The 11,001-nt window shown below is 45.4% G+C and overlaps 1 protein-coding gene across 1 annotated transcript; it reads left to right on the top strand.

Annotated features, from left to right (window-relative positions):
* The first annotated feature begins 5,402 nt into the window (after positions 1-5,402).
* Positions 5,403-8,391, top strand: MAP10 (microtubule associated protein 10). The gene is made up of 2 exons (XM_036016064.1): positions 5,403-7,381; positions 7,451-8,391. The coding sequence occupies exons 1-2, from the start codon at positions 5,429-5,431 to the stop codon at positions 8,165-8,167; spliced, it is 2,670 nt and encodes an 889-aa protein (XP_035871957.1). The 5' UTR covers positions 5,403-5,428; the 3' UTR covers positions 8,168-8,391.
* The last annotated feature ends 2,610 nt before the right edge of the window (positions 8,392-11,001 follow it).

The raw sequence follows: 11,001 nt of genomic DNA, 5'->3' as shown, positions 1-11,001 counted from the left end.
GGGCTGGATTACTCCAGAGGGGGCATACAATTCCAATAACCGCTTAAAAGAAGGCAGAGCCCACCATCGCAGGGTGTCCCTGACGAGCTCAGCTGCAGCGGCCGCAGGGCCCGCCCCCTGCTGTGGGGCGGGGTCTGAGCAGTCGCAGTGAAGGTTGGCAACGCAGCCTCCAGCGAAAGGGAACCCGCAGAGCCCACGTATCACAAAATTGTCCCGGGGAGCAGAGCACTTAATCCTGTTTACTTTAATCTGACAACCTAAGGCCTTGGATTTAGTCAACCGTGACTTCAAAGTCTAAGGCAAATAGAACACAGTAGGGTCTCTTTGAAGAGGCCCTGACATTCTGTGAAGTTGTCCTTGGCTTTATAAAGCCCCATTCCACACAAAGAACAGTGCAAATTGGGAGGAATCGGGGCTTTCTTTCAAGTGCTCACTTTTTAGTGTTTGCCTCAGGATATTCCCCAAACACAAGCAAGGCATAGGAGGGATTCGATTCTTCATTTGCGAATACATCGAGTATGTGCAGATCCCATGCACAGACGCAAGGCTCTGTGTTAACCGCACTAAAAAACATTATCAGGGGGCCCGGAGAGAACCAGGGGCAATAGCTCACGTGACTGAGAACAACGCTGCAAAACAGAGAGAAAGGTTGCAGAAGAGATTCGGTGCTTTGGGAAAAGAAAGGTCACTTCCGGTGATCTTTCACCTAGTCAGGATGACTAGGAAAAAGAATTTCAAAGAGGGTTTTGAGTGAAATCTAAAAGACAGAGGTCAGCTCTGAGACCTATGGAGGAAGAGTATCCCAGGCAGAGGAGAAGCAGGCCATAAACCCAGTGCCGAGAACAGGAAACTGCGTACGAAGCAGGAAGCAGAACGTGGCTCGATTCAAATGATTCAGACGCTAGGAATAAAGACGAGAAAGTTGCTTAGGGTCTGGTCTGACCGGTTCCTGTATTATTATTTAAAAATTTGGAAATGTCTCTATACATAATATCGTGGTGTTACCAGGTGACAACGGTACCAACAGAGACTATTTTTCTTTCCAAGTCCCAGTTCCAGACATGCTAAACACGTGCACATTTTATGGAAAGAAAAAAAAAAACTTGTAGATGCAAATTGTGCCCTAAAATAGCTAGTGGAAAGTTAGAGAAGTAAATTAGAAGATAATATATACATACAAAAGGAGAGGGGGAAGGAGTCTTTGCCAAAACTCTACAGAACCCCCTCTGCCCCTTTAAGTGGCTGGCATTGAAAAATGAGGCAGGATCAGAAGGAATTCCAAATATGCTTGGCCTTTAAGATCTATAAATAGGGGGCGTGCTATTTATATGTAACCTACTTCCAAATCCCCGCTCTTTAAGTGGCTACCAGGGACAGCCGTCAGAACTTCATCCTGGGCGGTCCTGAAGCTCACAGCTCTGGTGAGCGACCCTCACCATGCCTGGTGGTGGGTTTCTGCAGTGCTGACGTTCAGGACCTGTGGTCCTGTGGCAGGTTCACACATGAAAGGAGAGGAAAGAGGAAGCCGAGAAAGTAGCGTAATGAACCAAACACAGACCTGTTGCCTAGATGTGATCATTGTTAAGATTTTGCCCCATTTGCTTTACCTATTTGATTTCTGGAAACCCTGAGACATTATGAATCACTCCACGCATTGTCGTCTCACTCCCGCTGCTTCGGTTGGCATCTCTCATACGTGCAATCCTTCTCTTCAATAATCATAACGAGGTTAACACATATTCGTCTGTATCATCTACTCCGGTTTATAATCACATTGCCCCTACTGTCTCAGACATGCTGGTTTTTCAGATGGCTTGTTTGAGTGACAATCTAAAGAAGTCCCACACTGGACATTTGGTGGTTATGCCGCTTAAGACTCTTAATTTGGAGCAGTGCCCCACCCTCCCTCCTTTCCCCGCTGCCCTAGACTTGTGTAAACCAGGTCAGTGTTTATACCACGGTCTGCCTTTGTCTCTTAGCTTCCTTGTGGTATCATTTAACTCTACCCCAAAATACATCTTCAAATTGAATTGCATCAGTTTCTATATATGAATAGCATCGGTTTCTATATATTCTCATTCTCCTTGGGCACAGATGAAGAAGCTAAGGGAATTTATCAGGATAAACACAAGCTTTTTTTAAAAAAAATGGCAGAACTGAATTTTAATGCTAGCTGACCACTTACTTGGGAAAATTCTTATTTGTATACGTTACTTAACTTCTCCAAGATAGTTTCATTATGAGCACCCACTAATTTCATTAGTCCTGACAAAATGGTCTAGGCCAAAAGTCCTGATGGTTTTCTGTGCTTGGGGGAGAAGAATTCATGAGTTAAGTGAGTACACCCTTCAGCCCACCCCCATCACTGAAGGCAGTGGGTGCCCCGTCCGTGAAACTGGTATTCTGTCTTCCTTGGACCGGAGCAAGGGCGCTGGGGTCTCGGCAGGCAAAGTTCAGCCTGCTCACGGGGTACCGCATCAGTCTCTCCCGGGGCTTTCTGAAAAGGCTTCTGAGTACTCGAGCTATTGATGCTGCTGCACTGACATCTCTTGGCCTGGGAACAAGTTGACAGTAATGTTTCCTGGCTAAACGGCACCACTGCATTTCCTCCATCTCACATGGAAAGTGAAAGAGGGAACGATGATCATATGAGTGCATGTCATTCTGCTATTCCATGGGCTTGATGGTAAGAACATTCGACGTGTTAGGAACTTCACAAACACTAGAGCAGCTGTCTGCAATGCGCCAGAACCTCGGGGGATGGTTCTCAAAGAGTAGTTAAGGGATCCCCTGCATCAAAGTGGTCTGGGATGCTAGTTAAAATGTGCATCTCTGAGCTCTGCTTCCGACCCAGTGAATCAAAAATATCTGGGAGTAGAACCCAAGAATCTGCATTTGAACATGCACACTGAAGTTTGAGACTCTGTGGGATATTCTGGGAGGGAACTTCCCAGTGGTGAACTTGACCCAGAGTTACACAGTTGTGAAATGGAGAAGCTGATACTGTAATCCACATTTGTGATTGCCAGTGATGGTCATATAACTCTCACTAAATCACTCCTACCAATCTTTTGGACCATTTAGCTTATTAATAAACCTGTCTTTTCAAGGCCTTAAGATACTGCATGATTCCTCTTTTCCATTCCTTTCTGGAAGAGAGACTCATCAGAGAGGGATACAGATCGCTCTTTCCCTTTACTAACTAGTAGTGCCTTCACTCACCCCCAAACCCCCACTTCTCCATTCTCTCTCACCCTCCAGTCTTTCTCCTTGTCCTTCTTCTTAAGTGAAGGAATTTCCAATATGAAGTCCTGGCCAACTTAAAATACAACTTGAAAATGAAGCAGAGCCTTGGTACCAATTTACAGAATTTTGTTAGGTTATTTGCACTGATTTACAGGAGCTATTTCATGGCTATGATATGGGAGGTGGTAATCATGACTCTGATCGTAATTCTGTCCCTCATGCAATGGCAGCATTAGGCAAAAACTACAATTCCTCTATCCAGCCACTTCAAAACCCAGGAGATGAAAGACAATAAGCAAAGAAAACGAGATCCGTATTTAACACTGCACACATTCTGAGGGGTAAAGTCACGTCCTCGTTGCCGATAATAGCAGGGGCCAAGGAGAGTATTATTCAAGTTCTGGTTGTTTCCAGTGTTTCAATTGTGTGAAGTCCGTTTGTAACCCAGTCAGAGGAAAGGGAGCTACTTGACTTGCACTTCAGAAGCCTCTAACTGGGTCCTGGACGGGAGCATCTCTCTGTCTAGACTCTTAGGTCCTGAATGAATGATTGCAAGAACCTGCTTCTCCTAACTGAAACCTTCTTGCTTCAGGAATGCAGTATGTATCTAGAATCCTGAAATACAGGGCTTTGGAAGACAGTGGGGGAAAACCTCAGGGCCAGTCTGTCTCTGAGCGATTCTCAGAGGTGAGATTCCGGACTTGCCACACCACACAAGTGTTTGCAAGGGGTCTGTAGCTACCGTAGAGGGGAAAGGGCTTCAACTTGGCCTTCTTACACTTCTGTTTTTTAAGGTTGCAGATCATATTTCCTGTATTTTTTCCATTTGCCTTTTTATCTTGTTTCAGCTCTTCATTTCTAATTAAGTTTTCCATCTTTTTGTTATACTTTTTTTAAAACAAGGGTTTATTTTTTAGAGCAGATTTCACTTCACAGCAAAACTAAATGAAAGGTATAGAGATTTCCCACATTCTCCTCACCCAAAGCCCATAGTTCACATTAGGGTTCACTTTGGGTGTTGTTACTCTGGGGGTTTATTGTTGCATTTTGAAAGTTCTTCGTATATCTCGGATAACAGTTCCTTACTAGATATGTTTTTGAAAGTGTTTTCTCCAAGTACATGGCTTTTCATTCTCTTGACTTTTAAAAATGAAATAGATCACTCCTCAATTCTTTCTTTTTCAGTAGCAAAGTTTTCACCCAAAACTTTTCACAGTCACCAGATTCCAGGTTCTGCTACTGCAAATGCCTCTTCTATCTGTCATTTCTTTTTCCTCTCCTCTAACTCCACCACCTCAGGCCACAAAAGTGGCTCAGACCACTGCAATACTCGATTACTCTGAATTTGTTTTCTTACTAGAATCCTTCCTTTGCATTTGTACCGATACACTTCCAAACATTGATATGATCACACTTATTCACTTAAAACAACTTATACAGAATAAAGTCCAAAATCCTTACTATGGCAATCAAGGCTCTCCATGCATCAGCCTTGGTTTCAACCTAGTTGACTAGCTCTGAGGTCAGAAGCCTGCCTCCTGGAAAACCAGGGACAATGCTGTAAGATCTGCCCCACGCCCAGGCTTATGTGTATGTATTTGTTTTGTTGAGGGGAACCACTAACATGACTCTCATACATGGTGATTTCTCTGCTGGAAATGTGGCCACACTCACTGCATGTGTCCCCGTTGCTAACGTGATTACCCCGACAGAGGGTCCCAGACCACTTCAGAGCTGTGTCATCATCTTTTGGGTAGACGAGCAGCCAGAAAAGGCTAATTGCTGACAGTTAACTGGCTTTCTGTAGCCTGGAGTCTGGAAAGAGATCCCTGATTTACTCTTAATACTATTCAGATACGTTTGACCCGACTCCCAAATTTTAGGGGATCTGCAGTCCTAAAAACGTGACCAAAATAAAAAAAATACATATATGCTTTTTAAAATTTTGTTACTCATGGCCTTGGTATTAACACAAGCAATTGCGTTAAAACAAATCTGGAAGGCAAAATAAGTTCAGCTGCGAAACTCCTAGGGTAGCCACAGCAGCAAGCCCTGCAGGTGCGGCCCGCGAGTCTCACGCGAGAGCAGGCGCAGGCGCCGGCTTCCCTCTGCCTCTCGCGAGAACCGAGAGCTTCGCCATCCCCTTCGCGGAAACAGCGGCAGCGTCTCCCGGGCAACAGCAATGGCGGCCCCCTTGTCCGAGCGGCTCTTCTCATTGGAGCTGCTTGTAGACTGGGTGCGTCTGGAAGCCGGACTGTCGGTGCCGCCGCGGCCGACCGTAGTCGAGGCGGAGGAGGAGCTGGACCAGGAGGAGGGGGCATCGCCGCCGCCTCCATCGCGCTCCCTGTGCCCCGCCGTGGCCTTCCGCCTGCTGGACTTCCCCACGCTGCTGATTTACCCTCACGGGGGCCCCGCCACGCCCGCCCCGGAGCCCCGGCCCGGCCTGCTCCGCTTCGGTCGCGGCAAGTCCTGCCTCTTCCGCCTTCCCCCCGCCACCCTGCGCCGCCGGCTCCTGGAGACTCCGCTTTACTCGTTGCTGCTTCAGCTGCCCCCGGGACGGCCCACTCCTGCCCCGCAGCTCCTGGGCACCTGCAGCATCTCGCTGGCCGCTGCAGCCCGCGAGGTCCTGGGTCCAGTCGCCTCTGGCTGCTCCCACGGCCATCGAGGAAATTTCCCTCTGCATAACCATGTGGGGGAGCGCATTGGGGACATTTCGCTGACCTACCGCCTGACTGACCTGGGGAGCAGTTTGCTGGGCCATCTGCGGCGGCCCATCACTTACACAGAAGGCGGAGAAGAGGGTGCAGAGGCGTGGGAGGCAGCGGCGGTCTGGTCCCAAGCCCAGCAGGAAAAGCAGCTGCGGCAGCTAGACTCACACCCAAGCCCAAGAGAGACTGATAGGACTCTGTGGAGTTTAAATCCCCCAAAGGCCCAGAAGGATTGGAAAGAAACAGTTTTCCACAGTAAGGCCAACTCTGATAACATGGGTCTTATGGAGAATGGCAAAACCAGCCCTGTTTGTTCAAATGAGAGTGGTGTGGGGCGTGTGAGCTCCCCAGATCAGGAAGTGTCCGAGTTGGACCTTGAAACGAACACATTTTGCCCCCCTCCTCTGTATTACACTCACATGACCCAAGAAAAGAGGCTTCCTTTACAGGGTAAAATCACCATTAAGCCTCAAATGCATGTACCTGAGGAGCTGGATGGTACTTTTCTGGAAGAAAAACTCATAAATCCCACAACACCTATTAATCTTCTAAAACATACATCTTCTGCAGCAGAACGTGAGAGTCCTGCAGTGCTTAGTCCTCCACATGTTCAGGATATAGCAGCAAGTAATCCAAATACATGTCACCCTGACACTGAGCCAGGTAGAATTAACGCAATAAGGCAGTTGCCCTTGTTAAACGCGTTGTTGGTTGAGTTGTCCTTGCTGTACAACCAACCTGTGGCAAGTCCTACTCATATACACCCTCACTTAGCCTGGTTATACAGACCTGAGGATAAGAAGTTGCCAGAACCTTCTGCCAAATCCACAGGCAAATCCGAATCAAAGAAAGATAAGCTTTCTGTGGGGGAAAATGAGAAATCACTGAGTCTGCCGTGTAAAAAGAACCAGGTCGAAAATCTCAGGAAAGGTAAATATTTTGAAAAGAACAATGAGGCCCCTGAAAAAAGAGGTCCAAGGGGGAAGCTATTCTATGGCTTAACAAATACACTCAAACTCCGTTTAAAGCAGACAAATCCTGGTATGTTGGTGGTGCATGAAAAGAGAGAACAGTATAGAAAGATGCAAACACAAATGTTAGATACAAAACTCAGAATTCCATTCTCCAAAGTTAAAATATCGAACTTTGCAGAACAGCACGAGAAGCCACGTCAACTGCCTAAAGAAAAGGGTTTAGATTCAGATACATCTTTTGCTAAAAATAGTGATTCCTCAAAGCCAATCAGTGGGGTTATTGATGACCCCAGCACAACTAAAGAAACTGAACTGAAATGTGCAACTGAAAAGACAGTTAGCTGTAGAGACAACAGAACCAGCAATGGTTCATTGGAAAAAATTGTGAGTCCTGCAGATTCTATTATGCAAGAAAGATTTGCTCATCTAAATATTTTGGAAGAAAAAGTGGAAATGAAAGTCGAAAGTCCGTTTGTTTCCCAGCAGGTTGCAGCTGTTGACAGAATTGTAATAGATAAAGAAATAGATAAGAAGCAGGTCAAAACTACTGGTGATGACACTCTCGCTGCAGATGTGAGTGGCGGTAAGCCAAGGAAAAATAGTTGCTCTGAAAGCATCTCAGAACTAAAATACTCAGATGACTTCACCAGCCCTTGCTATTCTGAAGATTTTTATACTTCTGAGGACACCAGCAGAATTTTGCAGGCTCACGATGGAAGTCCAGGGGCAGAAAACCCAACACGTAGTCAACATACAAGCAAGTCTAGTGAAGCGAGAGTGTACATAAGGAGAAACAGCAGTGAAAGGAGTTTTGTTCTCAGCCCGCCTTTTTCAGCTGGATCGCCAGTGTACTCATCGAAAAGAGCTCCTATTTCAAAGCCTCGGGATGAAAGTTTGGAAGAAGCATCCACTGTCTCTACCGATGACTTGTCTTCATACTGGACTGAGGAGAAAGAAAACCAGGTAGACCGAGCTAGTATGCATCATTCTAAAGTCAGGAAGAGGGGTCAAGACCTCTCTATTAAACTTAAAACACCAACTGATTGCACGTCTTTAGAGAAAAGCCAGTCAACTCGGACTTCTCAGGTGAGTTCCTACCTGCCATCCAACCTGTCGGAACACAGTAAATCGGACCACTGTGAAGAAGACAGCGATGAGATTGGCTCCCTAAGCATTTCCAAGCAATGCAAAGATATTTGTGAGCTAGTAATAAACAAACTTCCAGGATATACAGTGTAAAACTGTTCTTTTAAACATGGTTAACGTTTTACAACCCTTGTGTATAGTTAGTGAAACAATTTTTAATAACTTTTTACATTACTTTTATTCCATTAAAAATGGGAACGGTGTTTTTGATTTTTAGTGTTCCACATTAAATCAGCCGGTATTGATCATGAAATTACCTTCACCTAGGTGAGATCTAAGTTGTTTAATTGTGTAAAAATAAAAGTGTCTCTCTTCCTAAACTCTCTCCTAAAGTACCAGTTCTAATGTCTTGATCATCCCAAAGCTGACCTCATGCACACCACTGAGAAGAAAAGGCCAGTTCATTAAGAATTGCCTTAGATTTTAGCCCTGGCTGGCGTAGCTCAGTGGATTGAGCTGGGGCTGTGAACCAAAGTGTCGCAGGTTTGATTCCCAGCCAGGGTACATGCTTGGGTTGCAGGCCATAACCCCCAGCAACCGCACATTGATGTTTCTCTCTCACGCGCGCTCTCTCTCTCTCTCTCTCTCTCTCTCTCTCCCTCCCTTCCTTCCCTCTCTAAAAGTGAATAAAAAAAAAGATATAAAAAAGTCAAAATTGGGGGAAAATATTTCTAAAAAAAAAAAGAATTGCCTCAGATTTTAATGGGAACAGATCAGTTAACAAATAAAGAAAACTTACTGTGTGAGATGCACAAAGGTACAAAAGTATTGAAGCCATAACCTCTTCAGTGATGCTACTGTTTTAAATAAATGCGCATTCTCTAGGGAAGTCTTCTGTGGAGACATGCACACCCGGGTCCCCAGTAGGTGAAGCCCTATTCCTGGGCTCTCCTAGGACTGTATCTCCACATCTGTTCGTGTGTGCGTTCGAGCCCCCTTGTGAGTAATTACTTGACTAACACGTATCTTCTTCCAGGCCCAAGTTAAGCTTCTCTTGGAGTTAGTTCGTGAATACTGATTTCTAGAATTGTGTTAGTTTTTCTAGCTTAATTCTAGGGAAAATGCCTATCTTCGTGTTCCTGTCTAGTGTTCCCCATCTGCATCCTCTCTTGAAATTCTACTTCATGATTTAATGGTACAACCTATAAACCTAGTTTTTAAAGAACATCATAGTAGGTACCACTTGAAGCTTCCTTTATCTCTGTAATTGCTTGAAATCACTGGAACATGAAATAGTATTTCAGGGTCACAGATAAGGGAGACCTATCATTTAATTGCTTTTAACACTAAGCTGTAATCCGGCTTTCCTGAATAGCATAGGTGTCGAAATGCCGTGGGCGGAGCTGCGTGGGAGAGGGCGTAAGGAGCAAAGTGGGTCCTGGAAATGGCGTTAAGACCTCCCTCTGTGTAGTAGCAACACTTGCAGCTTAGGGGGCGGCCGGCAGCGATGAGGAGTGTTTTGTACTGTTACCGTAAGTGGATATATACAGTATTTTTTCCCTCCATTCATGTGCAGGCCCTTGGATCTTTAGACACAGAGAACAATGATACTGACCTTCTGCCATGCACTTTTTGTGGCTTTCTGTTGAGAGCCACTCCTTCAATTAATTTATATTTATACGTTTTCAATTAATGTACATATTTCCTGCCTGTACAAGCAATGTATTTATTATGGAATTAAACTTAGGAACCAAATTTGTATTTGTTGCAACTATATAGGTCAACCCCATAAGCTAAAAAACAACTGTTTAATTACCAGCATGTGTTGTTGGCAGGGCAAAGAAATTTCATAACAAAGGAAGCAACATACAAATGAGATGAACAGTATTTACATTCGTCCAGTCCTAAACTGCCATCGGGCCTAGAGATACGGCCATCCTTCAGACTGCTGATATTTGAGTTTGGGTTGGAGTATCTGGAGTGTTGTACAGGATGACAGTTTATGAGCCAAGACTTGCTGGATCCGTCTCGTTTTTAATCTAAAACAATACAAGGAACACTTAATTTGGTCGAGGACCAAGGCATTTTACTGTTTGTCCCTGGAGACCTCCCTGTCCTGCCGGGAAGTAACAGGCTTCAGGCTGAGCGCCATTAGGCTGGAGTGCCAAACCGTAGTACTCCAGTAGAAGTATTTACTCAGTTTCCAAACACTTCTTACATCGCTCTTACAAATCATAGTTAGTCTCGAAAGATGAAAAATGTAGATGAGTTAATGCTTCGAAATTGTTAAGGAAAGGTTATGGCCCCTCCCTTCCAAATCCCACTGAAACGACAGGGGAGGTGTAACAATAAGCACGAGCCCACAGTAGCCCCGGAGAACAAGGAAAAGGCTGGTGGCGGATGGACACTTTGAAGAACTTCTGAAAGATACAAAGCAGACAGGATTAGGCTGATGAAAATGGATCAGAGATCCCAGTCAGGACACATGCCTGGGTTGCAGGCCATGACCCCCGGCAACCGCACATTGATGTTTCTCTCTCTTTCTCCCTCCCTTCCCTCTCTAAAAAAAATATAAATAAAATCTTTTTAAAAAATGGATCAGAGATACAGAGCCCCAGGTGAACTTCAAACTCAAGCAGCAGGTCTTGGGGACAGGAGCTGATCTTGGGGTCGGAAGGGGGCGGTACAAACGGAACCGCGAGTTCGAGGGAGACGGCGGGGCTGGGCTAACAGGCATCTACCAGGAAAGCTGTAGGGGCTGAAGAGAAAAAACTAGTATTGTTGCTTCTGACACCAAAACATATTCCGGTGTCTCAGTTTTACTGGGGAGACCGCTGACCCTAGTGGGACATGGAGGCATTATATGGAACCCGGGCTTTGGAGACAGGTGTGTGGTGTCTGCATCCCTGATGGTGTTCCGTTATTTTTGTAGGTTATTTCTTCACTGATGTGAGGACTGAATCAAAGCGTGTATGACAGTGAATGTG

The sequence above is a fragment of the Phyllostomus discolor genome, chromosome 15 (assembly GCF_004126475.2).
Source record: "Phyllostomus discolor isolate MPI-MPIP mPhyDis1 chromosome 15, mPhyDis1.pri.v3, whole genome shotgun sequence".
Lineage (NCBI taxonomy): Eukaryota > Metazoa > Chordata > Mammalia > Chiroptera > Phyllostomidae > Phyllostomus > Phyllostomus discolor.
Note: the sequence above shows the minus strand (reverse complement) of the source record. Positions and strands in the feature narration are given on the sequence as shown.